This window comes from Pseudochaenichthys georgianus, chromosome 13, assembly GCF_902827115.2.
Source record: "Pseudochaenichthys georgianus chromosome 13, fPseGeo1.2, whole genome shotgun sequence".
Lineage (NCBI taxonomy): Eukaryota > Metazoa > Chordata > Actinopteri > Perciformes > Channichthyidae > Pseudochaenichthys > Pseudochaenichthys georgianus.
Window position 1 is genome coordinate 37,182,228 of NC_047515.1, and position 27,050 is coordinate 37,209,277.

General features: G+C 41.1%; 1 protein-coding gene across 1 annotated transcript in view; it reads left to right on the forward strand.

Annotated features, from left to right (window-relative positions):
• The window catches only part of kcnab1a (potassium voltage-gated channel subfamily A regulatory beta subunit 1a), a 101,884-nt gene that overhangs the window by 48,922 nt on the left and 25,912 nt on the right, over positions 1–27,050 (forward strand). The window contains exon 2 of the mRNA XM_034097079.2: positions 2,230–2,273. Within this exon, the coding sequence (XP_033952970.1) occupies positions 2,230–2,273 (44 nt within the window). The remainder of the gene's footprint in view (positions 1–2,229; positions 2,274–27,050) is intronic.

Sequence of the window (27,050 nt, forward strand, 5' to 3'; positions counted from 1 at the left end):
TTTCACAGATTGATATGTCCAATAAAACTTTTGGTTATTATTGAGGTGAAGTTAGATTAATGGATGATTCTTATTCTTTTGATTCAAATGTACGGTGGCCCTGAAGTGCAAGACACCACAGCATTTCAAAAAACACTACAGCATTTCAGAAAACACCACAGCATTTCACAAAACACTACAGCATTTCAGAAAACACTACAGCATTTCACATTGGACGGAAAGGGTATTCCTTAGGGAGAACACTTCTTGTTTGTGATTGGACAGAGCCAGCCAGAGAAGCACTGCTGTGATTGGTTGTTTTTGCTGCCAGTCAAGAAATGACGCTTGTGATTAGCCCAACACATCAGCTGTTAGCTGTTAGCACACACTCAGAGCTCACAGCTCCTCATATCTGTTCAGAAACTGGACAAAAGTTAAACATGTACAAACCACAGACTGTCTGTGTCATGGTGAATACAGTCGCTGCTTTATTTATGTCTGTATGACGTTGTTGTGAGCGTGGACGGAGCAGCTACAGGTTAGTTTAGCCTGATGGATCCGATTCACATGATTTACATGGAGATACGGCCCGCCCCCTCTCCAGCGTCTTGTTTGAATGACAGGAGTAAACACAGAATTAATGCTTTATTAACTCATGGTTTTTAAGGGGCTTATCTCCATGTAAATACTATGGTAGACCACCCAATATTCGCATCGCTCTAATCGCTCGAGTTTCACCGCGGCTGTCAGCTGTGTTTGCTCCTGTCAGCTGTGTTTGCTCCTGTCAATGCTGTCATTCAAACAAGAGGCGCTGGAGAGGGGACAGGGCGTATCTCCATGTAAATCCTACAACAAAATGAACATATTTGACCGTGATTTCATTGTAATACACGTTTCAAAGTGATGCCGAAGTAACTAAATACTGATAGCAGTTAGTAAAAACCATGAATTAACGCTTTGACAAGTCTGCAGACAAGACGGCAGGCGAAAAGCTTTTAAAATGCGTGTTTTCAGAATCGGATTCATCAGGCTAAACTAACCTGTAGCTGCTCCGTACACACAACAACGTCATACAGACATAAATAAAGCAGCGACTGTATTCGCCATGACATAGACAGTCTGTGGTTTGTACTTGTTTAACTTTTGTCCAGTTTCTGAACAGATATGAGGAGCTGTGAGATCTGAGTGTGTGCTAACGGCTGATGTGTTGGGACCATACGTTGTGGGACCATGGTTGGGACATATTTCGCTGTCGGGTGTTGACCAATCACGAAGCGTCATTTCTTGACTGGCAGCAAAAACAACCAATCACAGCAGTGCTTCTCTGGCTGGCTCTGTCCAATCACAAACAAGAAGTGTTCTCCCTAAAGGAATACCCTTTCCGTCCAATGTGAAATGCTGCGGCGTTTTCTGAAATGCTGTGGTGTTTTGTGAAATGCTGTAGTGTTTTGTGAAATGCTGTGGTGTTTTCTGAAATGCTGTGGTGTCTTGCACTTCAGGGCCACCGTACAAATGGATGTGTTAGTTCAACCGGTTTAGCACAAAAATGGCCTTTAAGCTCCGCTATGAGGAATTACAAAAAGTACTGAAACACACCGGCCGGCTGGACACCATACTAAAACTCATGCGGACAGATTAAAATAACTCTCACTGCCAGAAGGTTGGACAAAGGTCAACAGTGTGGAAATGTCTAAAAACAAGTTAACCTGGAGACAAGCAGAAATTAACTATACTTTACAGGCTATAATGTTTGCTATCTATTTAACATGCTAGCTAGCGAATGTCAGCTTTGTAACTAGCTATTGTCAAATTTGTGGTTCTCAAATCGTTAATTAGAATTATTATTTAACACCCGATCGCTACATTTGAAGTGTGGACCTGTGTCTACCGTTCTGGCAGTGAGAGTAATTATAAGAACATTGTTTGCATCTGCCTTTTTTAAGCAGACCGGCTGCTTTCATTCAGCCAAGCAACTTCTCAAGGCTCCAGCTTAATTCAGTTTAGTTCACTAAAAAGCTAATGAACAGTTTCTTTGGCAGATTGAGGTTGATAAAGCTGGCGACGCTATGCAAAGTAATAGCACTTTAACAAAACAAGGGCAGTGTGGAAGCTCTATTCAAGCATTGGTGAATATGTTCCACCAGTCACTCAGGGTTTCACTGATGTAATGTCTGGATCTTATTGTGTGTAAGGCGCTTGTTTTATTTTCGGTGTACAAGAGATTTAATTCCTTTTTTTCTGTCTTTACAGGAACCTTGGAAAATCAGGACTCCGAGTATCTTGCTTAGGACTGGGTGAGTAGACTCTTCACTATTCATAATGCAATTTCTCTCAATACAAACAAACAGTACTAATTACATAGACTAAACAAATATACTATAACGAGAGAAAAAGATCTCAGAGTAAAAAAAAATGTGTGTAAGCATCAGGTTTGGGGAGTGACGGGTTACATGTTACTGCATGCGAATCAGGATACATGAAAAAAAACTAATCGGATTACTGGTACAATTATAATATAGGGTTTAAGAGCAGGATTACCATGTTTCAAGACTAATAAAAATAGATAAATTGCAAAGCACATGCTGTGAGTGATCTTAATCCAGATGCTGTAGTAAACTAAACCTTTCAAAGTCCAGGTAACTTATGTATTTCGCAGATATAAGAAATATATTGGATCGTTGGTCTTGTTATAAAATGACAAGGAAGAAAAAGTAAGATTGTGATGTGTGCATGTTCTGTGTTTACTGTAGGTTATGACACAGTACTGAATGCTAAGCCGATTGTTTTTGTTAATTCCACCCGTAAACAGATTTATACAGCATTGTTTTCTGGGATGAGATAACATTCTTTGCATAAACCCACATTTCTAAATTCCTAGAAAAGATAGTAGCTCTGGATTAGACCCTGCTGCTCAGAGTCCCTTGAGGGCTCAGATCAGCCAGTAAATCGGATAAAAAACATCCAGTTCTCAAAGGACATGAGCTTTAGCCAGATTAGGGAGGCTGACCTTCACCGGGATGTTTTGCACACCGTCCAAAAACATGCAATGCTTCGGTGTGAAAATATCATGTTTTCTGTACCTGTTTTTAGAGCACGATTATATAAGGAAAGAGACACGATAACAGCCTTTTTTCCTGACATTATAATCACTGGAGACATTATTTTCCAGGTCCTTTAAAATACGTTTGATCTCCGTTTGTAATGTTAGCATTGACTTGTGCACAAAAAGCGTGCTGTCTAACCTCATTACAACTTGAGATCGTGTATCAGGACATTGACTTTAAATTTGACACGCTCTCTAGTCCTGCTTGAGCGAGTGTTTGATAAGTTGCCAGCACTCCCTTTAAGCTGCATCCTTAAATAACTCCTGATGGTCTCCTCGAAAATTCTACAAATGTCTCCAGATCCTTTGGAGCGCTACATCTACTAAACAAGAAGTCCTCCAACTCATACGACCAAATAGACCGATTGTTCAGGCCCTTATTACGACCAAATGTGTCGTTTGTTCAAGCGCTTAATACGACCTATAATTACGTTTAAAGTTTTCGCCCTCTAGTGCTCCCGTTGAATGCTAATGTTACAGATGGTCGTTTATTCACAAATAACCCTCTCTGTAAAATCCTAAATTGTAGGATAGTTTGGCCATAAAACGCTTTTTGATTAGATTTCTAGCAAGAAGTATATATTGTACTTTTAGAATCCACGACCACGTCCAGTCGATATGTAGGATCTATAGTTTGATAGATATTACGAAGATGATTTGAGGTATGCGGCAGCCTCCATGTAAAGTTACGTGTTGAAAACAGTATTTCCGGTCTCGACGTTTTCATAATAAAACCAATGATCAAATGATGTAACAGTGATATCTGCAGTACTCATCCACTACAAAACATCAGTTTATCCTAGTTAATTATACGACATTTATTGGTTTAAATTGTGTACAATGCTTTTGTGTTTTTCCCATAGCTTTTTCTCTTTCGATTCTGAGAGACACCTTTCTTTTTTCAGAGGTTTTGATAGGCTGAAACATCGATTGTTTTAGCCGCAATGCATGTTGGGAGATGGTGTTTATGGGATATGAAATCGGAAAAACGTTTTTTTAAATAAAATACTTTATTCCGAGTGTTCTTGCTTTTCTCTTTGGAAGTCATCACATGACGTCATTGTAATACACGGTTCGGCTGCATTAAATATTACATATCTGCCGTTGATATTTATTTATTTATAGAGCCCTGATGAGAAGACTTCTAGACAAACTGTAAGAAATGCCGCCAAAACTGAATATGTGAAGTGGATCATAAATATATTAGCAATTAAACACCATCTTCCATTTCTTTTCACACAATACGTCTCCTTGCAGTATCAACACTAATTCGGCTGGCTTTTATATTTGATCCAATTGGTAGATAGGCTGTATTTACACCATAACGGTGCACAGCTGATAGAAAGGGATTTGTTTGTAGTTTTTTTTAAAGATATTATTTACTACCTTTCCAACTCCTCATGCAGTTGACTGTTACAGGTTTATACAGGTTCATGGTACAATGCATAAGCTTCAAATCGAGAGACTGAAACTGTATTTTCCTTTACCGTTCTGTTTTAATTTCACAATAAAGTTAATAGAATAGTTTAATGTCATTATACATGTACAATGAGATAAATGCTTCTCCCTTTCAAGGGTGCCATAATAGTCATATTAACTACACCACTGGTTTTTTAACCCGCACCGCCTAGTGGTTAAAGCACGTTATTGAATACTGTTGTTGAATACGTTTTATTTGATGAAAACATTTAAATATTACGAGTAGCCTACATACAAAATTGGGGAAAAGCAGAAGGCATGATAGAAATATAGAATAGAAAATATCAAGAAGATACTGTAGTGATCTCTACAATAGTGCAGGACGTCCAAAGATATTAACAGGAGGATGTGCAAAACAGACAAACTAATGAGGCTTTATTTAAACATTAAAGATTACTTTAAGTTAAGGTCTTCCTTTGAATAAGAAAAGACGTTGGGGTTATCCACAGATAAATATGAAGTCTGACAAAGTACTTAACGTCCAATATATTGCATAGTTTATTTTGGCACTTGACAATCACCTTCCCTGAATTTGACTCAGGTGTAACTAAAGCCTGATTTAAGGGTTTGTTACGTCCCCACTAAGGTCTAGGGGACCTGGAGACAATAACGTACAACCAATAATTATGAGAGAGTCAGAGTAAAGGTTGACAAAAGGTTTATTCCTTGTAACCTATCATATAATACAATTAAACAGAAACTCTGTTTGTGAGGAGGAGGAGGAGGAGGAGGAGGAGGAGTCAAAGGATTGTGCCAAACAAAAGAAACAAGCATAACAAAACCAGGCCTCTCTACAACTATCCTTTGAAACCAAACTCAAACAAAAACAATATACAGGGGTGGCAACAATCCGCTTACCTAGTGTGTCTAAACAATAGTTAGCTCGGTGGTGAGAAATGTACAGGGTACCCCAGACTTACCTAACTCCTCCACCTCTCAACACACACATTAACAAAGTTCAGATTATTCAAATAGCTTTAGTTGCTAAACACAGCCGTGTTCCTTCCTCAGCAACAGGCCCAGAGTGAGAGAGAGAAGACTTCCTGGGTGCCTCCTTTATGGTCGGCCCTGGTTGCTGATAGGCCAGCTGAGGGTGAGAGGATCCAATCAGCCATCAGACTCAGGTGCACAGGCAGATACCGATCAGCTGCTGATTAGCTGTGCAGAAGACAGGGAGAAGAGAGAAACACAGGAGGGAAGGAAAACCACACATGTACAGCCTGCCTGGCACGTAACACCCCCACACATATAAATCCAAACAGTATGTTTGGCCCTTACAATGAACCTTCTATTTACATAGCACGAGATAGTGCATCGGCAAGAACATTATCGGACCCCTTTTTATGGCTTATGTCAAGGTTGTAGTTCTGGACAATCAACGACCAACGCATAAGGCGTTGATTGTGGTTGTACATCCTTGAAAGAAAAACCAGCGGATTGTGATCAGTGTATACCTTAATAGGTTTTACACTGGAGCCAAGATACACCTCAAAGTGCTGCAAGGCAAACAATAGAGCTAAAGCTTCTTTCTCAATAGTAGAGTACTTCAACTGATGTTTGTTGAACTTTCGGGAGCAGTAGCTCACGGGGTGATCGATAGCCTGTGCATCTTCTTGTAGAAGAACAGCCCCTGTCCCAACTCCACTGGCATCGACCTCGAGCTTGAATGGCTTCGAAAAGTCTGGTGCAGAAAGAACAGGAGTACAACACAGAATACCTTTTAGGCTCTCAAATGACTGCTGACACTCACCGGACCAAACGAAAGACTTTGAGGGACTGGTCAACGTAGTGAGTGGGGCCGCCACCGATGAGAAGTTTCTGCAGAAACGGCGATAGTACCCTGCCATTCCTAGGAAGCGGCGAAGTTCCCTCCTGGTGGATGGCACTGGGAGGGAGGCAATTGCCCTGATCTTTGCATCAGCAGGGCACACCTTCCCCCGACCAACCTGCTGACCAAGGTAGAGAACGGTACCTTTTCCAAACTCACATTTGGCAAGGTTAAGCGTTAGGGATGCGGCCGACAAGCACTTAAAAACTTCTCTTAAGGTAGACATGTGGCTAGACCAGTCCTTAGAATAGACAACAATGTCGTCCAGATATGCCTTACAGTCTGGAACATGTCCTAATACAAGATTTACAAGCCTCTGAAAGGTGGCAGGTGCGTTACACATACCGAAAGGCATCACAGTATACTGAAGGAAACTGTCAGGTGTCACAAAGGCCGAGATGTCAGAAGCACGCTGTGTTAAAGGAACTTGCCAGTATCCCTTTAACATGTCCAGTTTACTGACAAATTGTGCAGGACCAATTTCATCGATGCAGTCATCAATGAGCGGTAATGGGTGTGCATCGGGAACAGTGACAGCATTAACCTTGCGAAAGTCAGTGCAGAATCTGGGACTGCCATCTGACTTTGTGTCTAGCACACAAGGGGAACTCCAGGGACTGGAACTAGGCCTTGCAAATCCGTTTTTAAGTAGATATTCAACTTCCCTTTTCATAACCTCTCTCTTAACTGGGTTAACTCTGTACGCCCGCTGTTTGATGGGCGAGGGGTTGGTCAAAACCACATCATGAGCTAGGCCAGAAGTTTGTGATGGAGTGTCATTAAAAAGACATGCAAAGTCAAATATCAGTTTCTGTATATCACTTCCTTGGATATCAGGAAGATGAGACAAGTAATTGGGCAAATCAGCTAATACCTCAGTATTGCTTAGTCTTGCCCCCTGTGGTGTTGCACTGCGCATCACCAACTCATCCTCATCCTCATTTGAGCTCACCTTTGAAACTGAAGCCATAGGAGAGACGGTTTTCTCCACCTGGTGAGCTTTAGAAGACTCACTTTGGTCTTCCCTGGTGCAGTACTTCTTTAGCATGTTGATATGACACACTCTGGTAGGACGTCTGCGGTCAGGTGTTTGAATGACGTAGTTTGTTTCACAGAGCTTCTTATCTACAACATAAGGACCAGCAAATTTAGTAGACAGAGCAGAGCCAGGTACAGGCAATAGAACCAACACCTTGTCACCTGGCTGAAACAAGCGTGCTACCGCCTTCTGGTCGTAGCGTTTCTTCATGTTCCCCTGGGTAGAGGTCAAAGCTTCCCTAGCCAAGGAGCAAGCACGATTTAGACGATCCTTAAGTTTGGCGACATACTCCGGGATACTGCAAACTGTTTTCGTAGGCATGATCAAATGCTCTTTAAGAACCCTTAAAGGACCTCTGACCTCATGTCCAAACACTAGCTCAGCAGGACTAAAACCTAGAGACTCCTGAACAGCTTCACGGGCAGCAAATCACACTAAAGGAACACCGTCATCCCAATCTTTATGAGACTCATGGCAATGTTTTCTTAACATGCATTTCATAGTCTGGTGAAACCTCTCTAATGCCCCCTGACTTTCAGGATGATATGGGCTGGATGTCACATGCTTGATACCTAAGGTGTCAAGTACCCGGGCAAACACTTTAGACATGAAGTTGGTACCTTGGTCTGTTTGAACTACCTTCGGTAGACCAAACATGGAGAAAAACTTCAGAAGTGCCTTGGTGATGACCGGGGCAGTAATTTTCCGTAGTGGGATGGCTTCTGGAAACCTAGTGGAAGCACACATGACAGTTAAGAGAAACTGGTTTCCAGTTTTAGTTTTAGGTAAGGGTCCCACACAATCCACAATCACCCTTTCAAATGGCTCTCCCATTACCGGAATAGGAATGAGAGGAGCAGGGTGAATCACCTGATTCGGTTTACCAACAACTTGGCACACATGACATGTTCGACAATAAAGAACTACATCAGACTTAAGTCCTGGCCAAAAGAAGTGTTTTAAAACTCTTTGATATGTTTTTGTTACCCCCATGTGACCTGACCATGGATGATCATGAGCCAAGGACATCACCTGAGAACGATAGGTTGTTGGCACGACAACTTGATAAATTGCTAAGGAGTCTGACTCCTCACAGGCATCACTAATCCAGCGACGCATTAATAGGTGATCTTCCATAATGTAGGCCATCTTCTTTGACTTGGCCTCTTCCTGACTGATAACAGAAGAGACATTTAGAAAGTGTTTCATCACTTAACTGGGCTGCCATGAATTCTTCCCGAGTGGCAGGCAGTTGTACAAGCTCTGCGCTGTTACTGGGTGATCCAGCACCAGCAGACCGGGCCTCCTCTGGCAGTCGGTCCGACACTGTCATGTCTTCAAGAAACTGCCCTGTAGCAAGAAAAGAATCAGACAAGTCCTCTCCGTATTTCTTTGACTGTGCCCCTGTAACAACACAAGCAGGAAAGATTTCGGGAGGTACTTCAGCTGATTTCTCTGCATCTAAACTTAGATCAGGAGAATCAATGACCTCAGGTACTGGCTTAACTTTGCCCCCAGCCAAGTCATTACTGAGGATGAAATCAACACCTTTGATGGGCAAGGCAGGGAGGACAGCTACTTTAAAGAATCCTTTGACAAGAGATGAGTGAATATAAACATTGTGCAAAGGAGCCGCAACTAGTGTCATGCCTACCCCTTGAACAACAGCACTTGATCCACATGATGATCTGGAGGTTAAAGGTAAGATGCCTTCCCTAATAATGGACTGAGAACCTCCTGTGTCCCTAAGTACCTGTACTGGCAGCTGGTCTTTAGGATCCCCTGTTAAAGAAACAAAGCCCTTGGAAATAAAGGGTTTGAAACAGGGATCAGGTACATCATCTTCCTGGGACATTTCTATGTCTGATAGGGAAACTCCTTTAATGAGTCCCATGCCTTTTGGCGTTTGAAAGCGTTGCGAAAATTGTTGTTTACGCTTTAAGAAATGACACCCTGAAATAAGGTGTCCTGTTTTATGGCAGTAGTTACACTCACGGGGCCCCCGTGGAGGTGATGGTGGTCCTCTAGACCTTTCAAAAGTTGTTGGGCCAAGATCAGGTCTTCCGGTTTGTGATATTGAAACTCTATCTGGGCGCAAGGGTGAAGAAAACACAGTCTTGTGAGTGAGCATAAATTCATCTGCTAAAACAGCTGCCTTAGCCAGTGAAGTAACCTTCTGTTCATTTAAGAATATCACCATCCTTTCAGGCAAAGAATTCTTAAAATCTTCCAAGAGAAGTAACTGACGAAGACTCTCAAAATGATCCTTCACTTCATTAGCCGCACACCATTTATCAAAGAGAATGCCCTTCTCTCGCGCAAACTCAACAAATGTCTGCGTAGCAGACTTTTTATGGTTTCTGAACTTTTGTCTGTAGGCCTCCGGCACAAGCTCATAAGCACGCAATATCGACTCTTTAAGCACTTCGTACTGCAAGCTTTCTTCCAAAGAAAGTGAAGATACCACTTCCTGAGCCTTACCTACTAATTTGCACTGAAGTAGGATTGGCCACATGTCTTTAGGCCAGACCAGTGCGGTAGCAATTCTCTCAAAAGCACAAAAATATGAGTCAACCTCTGACTCTCTAAAAGTTGGCACTAAAGCAATATTTTTACTAACATCAAAACTCTTTGTATGAGAGACTGTATGTGAAGGTCTTGACCTCTCAAATGTCTGCTCTGAAGAGATTCTCAGGGCATCAACTTCAAGCCGCTTTAACGTGATTTCTTTCTCAGCTTCTATCTCTAACTTGCGAATCTGCAGCCTGTGTTCATAGTCCGCTCTACGCTCCTTTTCCTGGCCCTCCATCTGAAGACGGACAAGACGAACTTTTAGTTTGGCATCACTACTTGCACCTAAGCTACCCGGAGAGAAAGCCTCAAACCTAGGAAGCGTTGCAGGAGGAGCTTGAGGACTAAACTTGTCAACTCTAGGTGTAGCTAATACTCTTTCCCTATAATCTTCAATAGACACCTCAGCCCTAGGCTGAGTTGACATGCTTGGGATTACAAGAATCTTTAACTCCTCTAGTTTGTGCAGGATTTTCTCTCTTATCTCTTTTTTTACTTTATACTTGTCTACTGAAATGTTAAAGTGAGCTGCGATACATAACATGTCATCTTTGCGACAGGAATACAACGTATCAACACTTGGACTTTCAATAAAGTCCTGTAAGTCAAAACCCATTTTTCAGCCAATGTACAACACCTACAATGACTTCTCAATTATTGGTTGTTTTTATTTCAGGAAAATAGATATCCCGGACGAGCCCCCATTTGTTACGTCCCCACTAAGGTCTAGGGGACCTGGAGACAATAACGTACAACCAATAATTATGAGAGAGTCAGAGTAAAGGTTGACAAAAGGTTTATTCCTTGTAACCTATCATATAATACAATTAAACAGAAACACTCTGTTTGTGAGGAGGAGGAGGAGGAGGAGGAGTCAAAGGATTGTGCCAAACAAAAGAAACAAGCATAACAAAACCAGGCCTCTCTACAACTATCCTTTGAAACCAAACTCAAACAAAAACAATATACAGGGGTGGCAACAATCCGCTTACCTAGTGTGTCTAAACAATAGTTAGCTCGGTGGTGAGAAATGTACAGGGTACCCCAGACTTACCTAACTCCTCCACCTCTCAACACACACACATTAACAAAGTTCAGATTATTCAAATAGCTTTAGTTGCTAAACACAGCCGTGTTCCTTCCTCAGCAACAGGCCCAGAGTGAGAGAGAGAAGACTTCCTGGGTGCCTCCTTTATGGTCGGGCCTGGTTGCTGATAGGCCAGCTGAGGGTGAGAGGATCCAATCAGCCATCAGACTCAGGTGCACAGGCAGATACCGATCAGCTGCTGATAAGCTGTGCAGACGACAGGGAGAAGAGAGAAACACAGGAGGGAAGGAAAACCACACATGTACAGCCTGCCTGGCACGTAACAGGGTTGTTTATATTTCACATCATTAATCAGAATTTGTAAAGTAACTAAAATAAATGTAGTGGAGTAAAAATACCAGGTTAACCTCTGAATTGTAGTGGAGTAGAACAAAGTAGTATGCTGCTGTAACAAAAACATTTCCCAACTTGGGATCAATAAAGTATATCTTATCTTATCTTAAAGAGCTTACGAAATGAAGGACAATACTGTTCTTATTACGATAATATATATACTATTATTAATGGGAAATCATGTCATTCATGACAATATGCCCGCAGTATTTATAAATCGTGGTTTATTACAACTTTCCATGCTCACTTCCGATGTTACACGACCGCTCGGAACAAAACAGCTTTCGCCGGTTAGTGACGTCACGCACGTCACGAGTAGAACACCTGTTGAATAATACACTACCTCTGTGGCTGATGTCGGACTCTGGAGACAGAATCGAGTGACAGACAAGACTCATTTGGCGGAGATCCGATGCGGCAACAGAACACAGACTGGTATACATTTGACTTTAATTCATAGAGATTCTCAAAAAATAGTAAATAAATAATAATACATCGTAATGTAGCAGGCAAACTTGGCTCAGGCAACAGAACAGAGACTGGTATATACATTTGACTAAAATTCATAGAGATTCTCAAAAAATAGTAAATAAATAATAATGACTCTGTTGAAATAACCAGTTTAGATACATGTAGCTGGTCAGGCTGTTGTAAATTGACCAGCCAGTATATATTAGGCTGGAATGGTTGGCTGGAGAGGGGTTTTGGACACTTCAGCTGGCCAGGATGGCTGGTTTATCCATCTATCACCAGCTTATGTTTAATAATAGTATTAAATATACCCTGCTGGGAGCTTACCAGGATTCCAGGTGACCAGCATACATTAAATACTGGTATGATTATTTAAACAAGAGAACATAAATATATTACAAAGATTCATTGTGTCATGTATTCTGGTATCTACAAAATAAAGACATTGTATAGTGTTCATAATAGTATTTTAATTTAATAAATAGCTAGTTAATATAATAAAATACACAGTAACAATACAATAATTATACAAATAACAACCAACCTGCAAATCAACCTACACATCAAAATAAATATATTATCTAAAACCGGTGCATTTGATTTAAAATAAAAGTAATACATAGAATTCAATATTTAAATGGTAACAAAAACCGTAACACTATGTATGATAAGAACAAGGCAACAAAGAAAGTGTTTGTTGTTTTTCCTTGTTCATGTCTATAATGTTTCCCGTTGTGTAGCGTCCAGCCTTTCCCAATCTGGCCTGCACTTCTGTCTGTTGAAGCCACTTCTTGAAGCAAACTGAAAAGAAATGTACAGATATAAGTACACTGTAAAAAGAAAACTTAATATTTACGTTAACATTTGGGCTGCTGTGGTTGCCAGAACCGTTAAAGTATAATACATTACAAATTACAGTTGGTTGGCATAGAGTCTAGACGTTACAGTCAACAATTGCTTATGGTGAATTACAATGGCAAAAACAAATAGAGCTAGTGTACACGGTGCAGCTGTATTATCTGGGAAATCGAAGAATAGGATCAGGATTCGGTATTGGCAGACAATCAATATCAAATGAATCGGATCATTATTAGCATCTGATCACCTTTGTCGACTTGCAGCCTAAATACAAAGATAACTCCACTCCTCTCCTACTACTCTTACCTCTAATAAGCCTTGGTAGAACTAGTGTCCGAGTCATAGGGTCCAGAGGCCTGTACTACGAAGCCGGTTCAACCTAACCTGGATATGTTTGAGTTAGCCGGTTGGCCTAATCCAAAACATACGCGCTCTCGCTAAACGGTACTACGACGCTGGTTATCAAGTGGATCGCTCAAGCCAGCCGTGTCCTATCTAGTTAGGTGTTCACATGAAAGGGGTGGTATCTGGAGCATTCGACCAATCACAAACATGGAGAAGCGTACTGACAGTGCAGCGTCATACTTCCTGAATGAAAAGTGAACTTTAATACTAGTCAAATATGAAGAAGTTAAACTTTAAACATCCATGACTTAAACACTTTATCCAGGATCAAAGCCACAGAGCTGCACCTGCAAGGTGAATACAGCTGGAAAAAGAAAAAGTGTTTGAATGCGTCCATCAACAGGTTTATGATATCACTGCCCGTCTAACACACCGTCTGACTTTCATTACCTCTGACTCCAGTGTTTCCTCAACTCAACGTGTTACTAAAATAATACTTCTGCATATAGTATGTGACGCTGTGAGTGTTGCACGGCCAGATACGGCTCAGTGACTCAGATCAGGAGATATATGATACATTATGAAGTGATGTGCCGCGGACTGTACTTAATGTTACTCTGATCCGGTTACTTATGTCGTGGCAGATATTTAAGTGCTTTCTTAACGCTAATGTTATAATAGTCAGATTGCTCTGAAGATGGAGGTGATATTCTGTTCATGTTCACGTTCACACAGTCAGTGATTTTTGCCGGCCGTCTTTCCTGCAACGGCAGCTTTTCTGTGTTTCCTTTCTCCTGTAATATGACTTGATCGCTTTAAACTCTGCACACTGAGCTCTGATTGGTCAGCAGGCGGTGCTTTCACTGAGTTGAGCTCTTAGCCTGCAACATAACCTGCTCCGGGGCAGTTTAGCCGTTCAGCATAAGTTACCATGGAGATCTAGCCCGCTAAAAAGAGAACCAGCTTCGTAGGACCGGAAAGCCGGAGTTTTCCCTGAAGTTAGCCGCGAAGAGAACATCCTGCTTCGTAGTACAGGCCTCAGGACTGACTGAAGACATGTGGAACAGAGGACAGGCATGGTTCCATGTACAGGAAACTGGAACTTTGAACAGGTGTTTTCATCTTTTCTGCCTGAAGATTCACAAGTTCTTGATCAGGTGTTTGATGTGGGCTGGCATGATCCTTTCTGCAGCGATAAATAAAGAAAACAAAGACATTTTTTTTAATAATGGTAACAACAATAATATTAGTATAATTATGTATAATTATGTATATAGCACTTACACAAAGTGATTCTCACAACAAAAATAAAGAACAAAACAATATCAACAATAAAAAAAACAAATTATTACAGGAATGTTGAGACAAATAAATGTTTTTTCAGTCTTTACAATGCACCTTCCAAAGGCTAAATTTAAACTCAATACCATAAATAACTGGGTACCAAAGTGCTTTACCTGATAGAACACGTTCCACACGGAGCAGCAACCATCCGGCTCGGCCTTTTGCTGCATATCATCTCCTCCCTCTCCACTGTTTCCAGTACATCTCTACTGTCCAATACAACTTAAATTCCCCAAAAAATCCTATTAAAAAAGTTAAAAACAATGACTGGCTGTTGGCATTGAAATGGATTAGAATCTCACCTTTTTCCTGGATGTCAGGAAGGCCATGGAGTCGTTCCCTTCAAGCCCGCAACCAGTCATAGGAGTTCAAATGCAAAGCCTGAATGATGACAAGAGCGAGAGACATACATTTTACAATTATATTTTTAATTCATACCAGAGCAGTGTGTACAGGCCCTGTACGACATGCAAAGAACAGATCAAATCCCCTGACAGACTCACACACTTTGGTGATGCCCTCATCTGATAATGTTTCATTTTTTAGCAGCATAGTAACATTACTCAAAGTATATGTCAGACCCAACTCATTTACAGTATGTTTTGCATCTCCTCAACAATGGTCTGTATAGTTGAGTAGAAAAAAACTGTCCCTACAATTTCAGGTAGATTAACACACATTTGTAAGAAAAGTTTACAATGAAGCACAAAACCCCTCTTTGTATTAAGCGAGCTGCCACAGAAAGTGCAGCTTAACATGCTAACCTTTGGTGAGCTACAGTAAAGCTAACTTCATGCTCAACACAAAACCTTTAACGTGCATTAAATTGACGATTTTAAACACAACTTAACTTTCTCTACTTGTAAGATAACGTTTAGTTAACTTACCCTTAAATAACTACATCACGTTTTTCAGTGGAAACACAAACTGCAGAAAACGTTAGCTGCTAACTGTTGTTAGCTAAGACAGCTAGCTCTTAAGGAAAGTAACATAGCCTCATGGCAAATGTAAGGTTGAGTTAACGTAACGTTGTAAGAAAGCAAAACGAACCTTCGAGAAAGCGTTTACTCTCTCTCCTTAGCGGGCATTGTTGATTGTTCGAAACACGATCTCTCGATGTGCTGCCCACACATCGTCGGTTTCATCGACCCCGGGTTACCTGGTCTAGCAAACGTCCGCCTCGTACGACGCACTTGTTTTGTCCATATACGCAACATTTGATCATTTTTTGGCCACAAAAACATCCCATAACCAGATGTTGAGACGGCCCTACATCCCCATACAACATATCGCTTGCCAATTATTCTTGGCGTCTTATTGCTGTGCATCCCTTGTCGTAATATTTGGCCCTTCAATGCATTCAAACGGGACTGAGCTCAGCTGTGTTCCACTCATGACGTCACCGCCGGAAATGGCCGAAGTTGATGTTTCCGGCGCAACGAACGATTGTTACTAACTGACAACTTTTGTATGCTGTTATAATCGTGATTTATAAAAAATAGATCAATAATAAAAAAATCATATGGCACATTCCACAATACAAATGCAACCTCTATCATATACTAAACCCACTAACAGGTGCTAAAAGCATTTCGTAAGCTCTTTAAGATGATCGATGGCTACTGCCATGTTTTCAAAATGTGCCTCTGAACCTTGACAAGTGCATGTTTCAGGCGTATCAATGAACAACAGGAGGGGTCACAGACATAAGACCAGCTCTTCTGACCTTAGGTGTCATGTGGGTATATTAATTCACCCATTTATTAATTATATGTTTTAAATTTGATAACACCACTGTGTTTCGTATCCCCTAAACTTCCAGGGAGTACACACTTTAATACTGGCAACTTCTAATTGTGGGAAATACGAAAACGTCTTATGAAGAGACGTGCCATAGAACATGTTGTGAAACACACAATAGCCAGCATGTGTAGTCCTGGGGGGGGAGTCTGCCGTGGTTCCATTCCATTTCATAAAGCTGTTTGACGCTTAGCGTAACCTTGTCGCACTGCCACTCCAACATCCAATCACAGGGCTTGATGACTAATCACGGGGTTTGTAAAACAAGGCGGATGTTGTAGTCCCAAACGATAGCTGGGGATTCTGGGTAGTGTAGTGTAGTGTCTAAACTCCGAACAAACTATTTGTTTCTCTGAATCGAAGGTTAAAAACACAAAAGCATTGTACACAATTTAAACCAATCAATATTGTGTAATTAACAAGGATAAACTGATGTTTTTTAGTGGATGAGGAATGGAGATATCACTGTGTAATCATTTGACAGTGAGGGGAATATATCCGGTTTTATTATGAAAACTTCGAGACCGGAAAAACTGTTTTCACCCACGCTAACTTTACATGGAAGCTGCATACACGTTCTCCTGGCGAGACCTCAAATCATCTCCGTAATATCTATCAAACTGTAGATCCTACACATCGACTGGACGTGGATTCTAAGAGTACAATATACACTTCTCGCCAGAAATCGAATCAAAAAGCATTTTAATGACCAAACTATTCCACAATTTATGATTTTCCAGAGAGGGTTATTTGTGAATAAACGTCCCTCCGGAGCGTTTGCGATGAACGGGCCGGGAGCATGTTGTTTCTTACATGACCACTAGAGCACCTCTAGTGGTCGTGTAAGAAACAACATACACTTTAAAACGTGTCTCTGGGTCGTAATAAGGGCATGGACAATCGGTCTATAATATGGTCGTTTTTTGTAGGAGGACAGGCTGCTACTAAATAAGAGTCCTCATGTTTACAAACTGAAAATAGATTTTCTTAAGAGTTTTTAGGAACTGCAACTCTACATTCTCAATAGTATACCTGCCGTACAGCGCACAGTGGACATGTTTCTGTTTTTCTATTTTACTTTGACAGCCCTGACTGGATTGACATTTTGCAAGGGAATCCTATCCTTAAAATTGCTCATGTATGTTTGACCTTTCTGTGCAGATGTGCATACGAGAAAGCTGGGAAGTGGGAAAAGTTCGTCTCTGCTTTTTCCATCAGTTAGAACAATTGGATGTGCTTTTTGTTTTGCTTGTTGATTGAGACGATTGAGAAAAACTAACAGGCACAATTTATTATTTATAGTTAATATGTCGAAGGGATTTTTAATGTTTAAATAGGCCCTATTATTTTTAGGGTTTTACAGTCTTTGTGCATGTAAATTATCCTCCAGAGGGAATCATACATCCATGAACATACTGACATCACTATGTAACAGTCACGCTTCTTTTGGCTAGTGCTCCAACATATTGTACATGATCTCTAAGCCGTTGACCAATCACAACAGAGCCGGCCAGCTAACCAATCAGAGCAGACTGGGCTCTGGTTTCAGACAGAGGGTGAAAATAGGTGCTGCAGCACAGGCAGTATGAGAAAAATAAAGAGTTTTTGAACATTAAAGCATGGAACATCACTTTATATCAGTCAATACTGATTACCTTTCTGTGCCATGGCAAAATACAGTTTTCAACCAAATGGATTATCTCTGGTGTTGTCATTGGTAGATTCAACACAAAGAAGGGCTGTCGTTTTATCACAGTGTAATGCCTGGCTCTCAGGGTGGCTCTCACAGACTGGGAGGTCTGACTCTCTCTGGCTGAGATGCACTGTACAGAAAATGTCAGCATAATGCCAGCTGCCGACCACATGCTGCGCCCGGGGCGGACATGATGCTGGCAGGGGAGCGGAGGAAGACAGAGGGCAAAGAGCAGGACGCTAAATGGTGTTTCACTGTTTACCTGGAAGAACAACACCAAGATAAAAGAGGTTGTGGTGTGTATGAGTTGTGTTGAAAGTGGTATTATCCATGCTTGTTGGATTAGCTGCACTGTGCTTTTGAAACTATGAAACTTGGCCGCACACCAGGATGAGCTTTGGATGTAAAAGGTTGTGTAACAATAAAGCAGCAAATTGACCTTCATATGTAGTGGCTGCCTAACACCTTCTTAACTTTGTTGCTGCAAGGAAAGTGATTATGGATTGCAGCAGCATTCAGGATGCAGACCAACATGAATCCATCAGCAGATTCAGATTCATCCATCAGCTGACTAACCATTTACACGGCTCTAGTCGAAGAATTTATCAAAATGATTGCTTTTCTCTGCTAAAAACTCCTTGCTGTTGATTGTTTTTGAAAAGCTCTATTATAACGTACCAGATCATTTTCAAGTACAATTATCTTTCACCCTTTCCATAGAGAACAAATCCTGCATGCCATATTTAATTCACACATCAAATGTATTATTCATTTGCTATCAGACTTTTGGGGGTTTTCCCTTTCCTGTAGGCTTTCCTGTAGGCTTGCGAAACGTGTTAAATTTCCCAGATTAATCTCAAGCCTAACGTTGACAGCCCTGATATTGAGACCTTTAATAGATAAGAGCAGGGCCGTCCATGGCCAACATGAGGCCCCACGCAAAGTTATATGATGAGGCCCTCTGTTTCGCGAGCGTCGTCGACGGGGGGCTAGTGGAGCCTCGCAGCGGCAAAACCGTGCCTCGCCACACTAATTGCGCTGCATAAGCGCATAGGTGCGCCGCATTTTCGGCTCCGTTGAGGCACCCTCCGCAAGATGAGGCCCCACGCAGTCTGCATGATCGGCCTGTAGGGAGGGACGGCCCTGGATAAGAGGAATTGATACAGTCAGTCAGCAGAGTTGTGCAGCTCTATTTATTGACCTGTCCAAAGCGTTTGATACCGTCGATCATCGCATCTTAAAGCAGAGGCTACTCAGTATTGGCATATCCAGCCATGCAGTGGGGTGGTTTGTGAACTACCTCTCTGAAAGGTCCCAATGTGTTCATTTTGTCTTCTGAGTGGTTAAACATTACTAATGGTGTTCCTCAAGGTTCTGTTTTCCACTTTTATTCTCCATCTACATCAATAGTTTAGGTGAAAATGTCGATGAAGCTACTTTACATTTTTATGCGGACGATACCATTATGTACTGTGCAGGTCCCTCCATTAAGGAGGCTGTTGTTGAATTGCAAGCTGTTTTTAACACTATTCAGACTCAGCTCTCTGAACTAAAGCTTCTTTTAAATGTTGAGAAAACCAAGGTAATGCTCTTTTCAAAAGCTAAAAAGACACCAGAGCCTGTTTTAGATAATGTAACTACGCAAGGAATAAAACTTGAAGTGGTTACCTGTTACAAATACCTTGGTATCTGGCTTGATGATTGTCTCACTTTTAAACGTCATGTCAATAACCTGCTTAAAAAGCTGAGGGTTAGGCTAGGTTTCTTTTTCAGAAACAAGTCCTGTTTCTCGCTTGAGGCCAGGAAAAGGCTAGTCACTGTGACCTTTTTACCTGTGTTGGACTATGGGGATCTGGTCTATATGAATGCACCTGCCCATTGCCTGGTCAAGTTAGATGCTGCGTATCACAGTGCACTAAGATTTGTGACAAACTGTAAAGCATTAACCCATCACTGTACCCTGTATGCAAGGGCTGGTTTGCTTTCACTAACTGTACGGAGGCTCAGTCACTGGTACATTTTTATATATAAAGCCATGTTAGGGAAACTTCCATCCTACATCTGCGCCCTGATCTCACGGCGAATTGTAAGTGGCTACTGCCTGAGATCGCATGCTGTAGTTTTATTAAATGTGCCAACTGCTAGGACTGTCTTAGGGAAGAAAGCTTTTAGATGCGCAGCTCCTCTGTCTTGGAACCGTCTGCAATTGAAATGGAAACTGAGCAATCTGGTGCCACTAAATGTTTGTAAAGCTCGGTTGGATGCTACTCAATCGGAAGCTGTTGGTACCTGCTTATGTGGATAGTTATGTAAATTGTAAATCCCTGTAATGATGCTGTAAAATGTCCTTTTGTTGTTCTGTTTATGTTTTTATGTTTCATGTGGAAACTACTTGAGCAGGTCTCCCTTGAGAAAGAGATCAATGATCTCAATAGGATACACCTGGGTAAATAAAGGTTTCAAATGAAATGAAATGAACAGTCGAAATAAATCTTTCTTCGTCTCGTGCTCGACTCATCTTCCTCTTGTTTTTTATTTTCTCCTCCTGTGGGTATTATTCTCTCGGGACCCAGCTGCCGTTACTCGTGGCTTGTTATTTGGTTTAAAAGAGGTTGTATAGAGGTTAGCTTTGTGCTCAGGCAAGATCAAGGGGTCGCTCACACACTAACACACAGCTTTTGTTATACTGCAGGCAAAAGAAAAACTTGACATTTGTAGACAATAAAAACGATATATATTTTATCGTATACGCAAATGAAAGACACTTTTTTCATTTTCCACACACCAGCCTTGTTTAATAACCAGTGGTGGAAAAAGCATTGAGATCTTACAGAGGTAAAAGCACTAATACACAGGCAAATATATCACTGTACTGCTGTGTTTCCTGGCAACAGTCAAGATTGAGTAACCTTCTTTTAGAAATTAAATGTATTCCTATTACAATTCAATCTCTATTTTAATAGCCTATTTCTGAGAGTCAATTCAACACCAGCTATTTCCACTCTACTAACTATATAAAAAACGAATTTCACTTTCCAGCAGAACCTAATTTAATATCAGTTAAATTGTAAAAGCATCGGAGAAAGTCACATACTAGTCACCACACTCTCTCTAAAGTGTGAAACCTCGTTAATGGTGACTGAATGGATTCATAAAGAACTGATGATCACTCCAGCGAGCCTGGTAGTCTATTAAAGGATAAATGAAGTGATTAGTGAAGTCAGCGTGACCTCTCACCATCTCTTCCTCCACTGATAAGCCCACAGGGAGGAATGCTGTCAACACACACACTGCTGCCGATGATGCTAATTGGTTGGGGGATATGGAAAAAGAGAACATTTGTGTCTGTTTGCAGGTGTAATTTTAATTGGGTGAAAAGGAAAGTTGATGCAGAAATGTACAACTCAAGATTGTGGCCGTGATGTCGTCTTTTAATCAGGAGGTTGTGGGTTTGATCGCAGCCCTTACAGTCAGTGTACAGTCATGTCTATGTAACCTTGGGCAAGAAACGTAACCCCAACTTGCTGCAGATCGTGTGTGTGTGTGTGTGTGTGTGTGTGTGTGTGTGTGTTCCCTTGAGCAGGTGGCACCTTACATGACAGCCCCTGCCTCTTTATGAATGGGGTGTAAATGGGTGAGTGATGTGATGACTTGTAAATGTAAACGCTCTTTAAGGAGTCATGAAGCTTTGACAAAGTGCCGTATATAAATACAGTCCATTTACCATTATTCAAGCCACCAGTAGTTCCTTTATTCCTCACCCCACGCACATGCAACACAGGTTTAGGTTTCTGCCCTTGCTCCAAGCTGCGGTGCTAGTGATTGATCATTCTTAAAATGGTTCTCCCAGAGATATCCTGCAGAGAGGATGGACCTGAGGGTGTGTCGCTGTGGTGCCTTTGCAGAAAAGAGTTTACTAATATGTGCTTTAGTGCCTTCTCCCTCTTCTTCTACAGCGCTTGTCTTTCTATTTTATACTTTTTCTTGTTTACCTACAATACATCTGTTAAGGCAGGACACAACATCATCACCTTTTCAGACTTGGTGTTTACATAACCGTGCTTCTTTCAGACTAGTAAAACGAAAACACATCCACAATTCACATCGAGGTGAGGTTTTTACTTACTCTGTCTATTGCAGGGGCGGTTCTAGGGGGGCCAGGGGGGCCAGTGCCCCTAACACTGACCTGTGGCCCCCCTAACAATGAAAAGTTTTTTTTGTTTTTTTAATGTATATTTTCTGGTACTCGGTTTGCCAAAAACCGCAGGATTTTGTTGCTGTAATGTGAGATTGTGCAGACACCCTTATGTAAAGTAGAGATGTAACTGTTCATTGCCTTTATTTTTATATAAATATGGTGTGAGTGCAAACATTGCACTATAACTTAAGCTGAAGCTAACAGTAATAACTATAAGATCTATCTGAAATAAATAAGTGTACTGAAACAAATACCAATAACTGTATTGCATTGTTTTCTTATGCGCAATTACTTCATACTGTCTAGTTCTCTTTTCGTCCTGCATTTATTGTGCCCCCCTCAGAAAATAACTGGCCCCCCAGTGGCCCCCCCAGTCAAATTTGTCTAGAACCGCCACTGGTCTATTGCATTTATAGATTTATAACAAATGCATTCAACAAAATAGTTCAGAATAATCGTCATACAAACACAAGTATTGTCTTAATGTTAGTAGGAATGGGGAAGTTGTATGCTGATATAGATTTGTAAAATGTTACCTGTGCTGTGTTGCACAATGTATGACGTTTTAGAAAAGATGCCTTTAAAGAGTTTTTCTCCTGCTATGAGATAGAAATCCCAGTTTTAGTTTCACTTACATAAACACAGCTTTCTAGTTGAATATCCATCAATATTCTGTTGTTACCAAGGGGTTTGTTTATATATTATAAACAGCCTGATTGATATAACATTTATTCCTAAAAACATGTCAATTGTATGGCTATTGGCAGTATTTTCTGATTTATAGAGTAATACAAACAGCGAAATAAAATTCCCTCTGTAAAAATGTTTTACTATAATCCATCAAAGTAATTTAACACACCTATATGTATCCAATATTGACATTTCTGTTTGTTTGAATCTATGCAAACAAGCACATATTCATTAAGACTTCCTGTTTGCATATTTGAACAAGCAATTTCAGACAACTTTCAAAACAAAAATAACTTTCTTAATGCAAGTATTCAGCAGTAGAAGTTTCACACAAATATTTACTCAAACTTAAAACACTTTGATCTCCCTAAAATCTATATTTCACAGCTGTGGGGGTCAGCGTTAATGTCATCACATATTCCTTCAATACAAAGGGGATCATGCAACCTTAGACATGTGTCACTTTCTCATTGCTTTTGCCTTTTTCTCACCATACATTATAAATATTTACTCTGATAGACACTTCCCTCTCCTGCTGAAAAAGAAAGTAGTCCTCACATTGAATTCGACTTGTTTTGTTTTGCTATAATCAGTAAAGGTACATTGAATAGTATCAGTCCAGCTGTGATGATTGTTGTTGATCATAACTGTACAGTGTGTGGCCGCAACAATATGTATAAAAAAAAAGGGACGCAACTAAATCCAAAAGCCTTGCAACAAATAGCAATGCTTATTATTTTCTACTTTTGACAATTACACTTTGATGATTTGTGAACCGCCATTTGTGATGCGGTTTTTCTACTGTTATGTCAACCAGGGTGAGAAAGAATAACAGACAGCACATTATGTTTGTGTTGTATTACATTATAAAGAGTTTGTATTGTTGTGTCCGCCCCCGTCAGACCGCTGCGTTAAGAGTAAAGAAGCAGGAACAGATTTAGATATGACAGACTAAGGCGATTCAATAGAAGAAATCAATAGAACTTGAAGAGGCGGTACAAGAGACAGCGGCATTCAACAAGTCTGAAAATAAGTGCAAAGCATGGCGTGTGTGAGTATCTTCCTTTGTGTTTGCGTGACGCTCTATATACATATAAAGTGTATAAGCTTTAACTCACACACTGACAAATTCTAAATGCTTATTTACCCCTCCTCTTGGCTTCGGGTCAAATCTGACCGATTTACTACTTTCATCAATCATAACTTTTTTGTTTTACATTCGATTGCATTCAGGCTTTATGATATCCTTCACAGTAGACATTTGAACATATCAAATTGCTGATCACCACTTTCATTGCATTTTGGATGATTTACTCAACTTTGTAACACCCATGGCGCCTTCAAGGTGCCTCAGGTCTTCTGGGACGGGTCTGCTATCGGTTCCGAGAGTAACAACAAAACATGAAGAGGCAGCGTTTAGCTGTTATGCCCCGACACTCTGGAAGAAACTACCCAAATCATGCACGTCCGCAGAAACGCTTACTATTTTTAAATCGAGACTAAAAACATGTCTCTTTGCCACCGCTTTTAATTGAGATGATCATATTCGAACTACAGTATGCCTTTTAAACATGTATTGTATACCTGTGGTGTTTATTTTTATTATTTTATTATCTTTGCTTCGTAATGCCTGTTGTAAAATGTGTTTTTACTGTATTTATTCCTAAAAAGTATTTTAATTTGTTTTGTAAAGCACTTTGTCGCGTACAGAAAAGTGCTATGTAAATAAACTTGCCTTGTCATGGTGTTCCTGGTCAAAAATGACTGCCATAAAGAAAAGGAATTAGTAACCATCTGGATCAGATAAAACACACACACACACACACACTAGATGTGTTCCCCCCCACATGTGCCCATCCCCCCACATGGATCACACCTGGCCCACGCAATACATGTGTCAATTCTTTGTATATTTACTGCAGTCATGTGTACCAGTAGTCTGATACAATATTTACAGTTTGAAAGGGTGTTAAATGAAATTTGGTGATGATTAATGTTTTTTGTGTTAATGTAATAGCAGTTAAAACAGGACCGGTCAAATTTGAAGACAATAGGAGGGTTAAAGATATACTCGGAGATTTTGGACTTGGCTTATATATGGAACACTGTTTGGCAGCATTACATCTTGAACAAAGATGGTTATGCAGCATGTGACTTCAAGCCGTCTTCTGTAGTATTTTCTGAACATATAGGTTCACCTACTATGTACTTACTAATACTGTAATCCTGCTAGTAATCACCTGTGATTATAATTTTACTGCAAATAAGTGAAAGGGCTGATTGCACACACACGCTCTGTGTGTGTGCGTGCGTGCGTGCGTGTGTGTGTGTGTGTGTGTGTGTGTGTGTGTGGTCTTTATACATGTGAGAAAATAACAAAACCATTTCCTGTATAATAAGGGCAATCCGTAATGACTGCAGTGTAGGTGCATGAGGTTGAATGATGTTGCCATGGTTACCGGTGTTAACAATATCCAAAAGCGACTTTTTTATTTCACCCACTCTCCTCTGCAGCAAAACAAAAAGTGGAAAATAGTATGATGCACATTGAGAACTGCAGTTTGGAGCTCCTTATTAAGGAGGATATAGTCCTATAATACCTACATTATGAATCATGTATAAATACAACGCCATATGCATACATCAAACTGACACTGTAATCCCCCTGACCCCCACCCTTCATGTTATGTCCTGTCCTTCTTGTGATGTGTGTGAGCCATGTCCTTTTCCCTGTGTTTTTGTCTTTTGAAAATGTTTAATCAAATATAAATGTTAAAAAAGGAGGACATAGTCTGCTCATCTTCAGGTTCATTGTGTGTCTCTACTGAAACATGTCTTCATGCTTTAATGTTCAAAAAGCTCGTTATGTTTCTCATACTGCCTGTGCTGCAGCACCTCTCTTGCCCCTTTCACACCAGCGCCTTTTCAGCTCCGGCTCGGAGCTAGAGCCTGAAAAGCGCCGGGTTTTCCAGTTCACACCGGAGCTGCGCCGGCTCTTAGCTCCGGAATCCGCTTCATTTCCAGCTCCAAAAAATTGTCGGTCCAGAGGCAAGAGCTTTGGAGCTAAGAGGTGACGTCGCTTACGTCTCTCTTACGTCGAGGCGTGCAGGAAACTAAACCCACCTCCCATGGGTCGACTGTCATGCCTGCCTACAAGCAGTAGTGCCTATAAACACACTTTATAAAGTCAGGCAACACTAACCAGGCTTCGTGTGATTCTGTTTATTTGTACCTTACTTTGACCATCCGTTCACAGTTATCGATCATTGTGGAGAGAGGCAGACGTGTTGTTTTGTATTATTGCAGCTATCGGATGCAAGTAGTCAGTTTAGCTTCGGTTGCTATGCCAACATCACCCGTTTTATACCAGAGAAACTTTCATAACAGCGTTGTGATACCAAACAGTGTCAATTCAGACTGACACACATTCACTTAGGCTAAGGGAACTGGGGATATGCATCAGCTGCTTGTGTGAGTCGGACAGTGAATACTTTAGAGCGGCCGCTGCAGTGTGAGCTAACCGGGAGCTAACGGGAGAATAAACTCCGTGGAAGAGCAGCCAACACTGCAGCGGTCGGTAAATGCTGCAGAAACACATTAATAAACAATGAACCACGGCACTCTGGAGCAAAGTATAAGGTTGGAGAAGTCGTTATTCAATTTATTCTGGCTTCGTGTGATTAAAAGCAACACGATCATCGACCCGACGCTGTTGTTGTTGTTGTTGTGAGCTGCCGTTGGGGGGCAAATCAGCGATGTAAACGGTGACGTCATGACGCAGCAAGGGCAGCTCTGGGGCGCCAGTGGGCGGTGTGCACAGAGCGGGAGCTGAAAAGGGAAACCGGAGCTGAACCAGAAAAGCTCCCGCTCGGAGCTAGAAACTGAAAAGCGCTGGTGTGAAAGCCGCATTATCACCCTCTGTCTGAAACCAGAGCCCAGTCTGCTCTGATTGGTTAGCTGGCCGACTCTGTTGTGATTTGTCAAGCGCTCAGAGATGTCCCGCCCCTTTGCCTATATTCCCGAAGTAAATAAAGTCCAATGGAGGCGTTTCAGGCAGGGAGAGAGTGTGTAGGAGAGGAACTCCCTTTGCAGACCATTTACATGCACAACGACCGATACAACACACTACCCCAAAAAGCAGAATAGGGCCTCTTTAAGTGAGGATCACATCATTATGCAGCAGCAGATCCAGGGTGTCTTCTGTGAGCTAA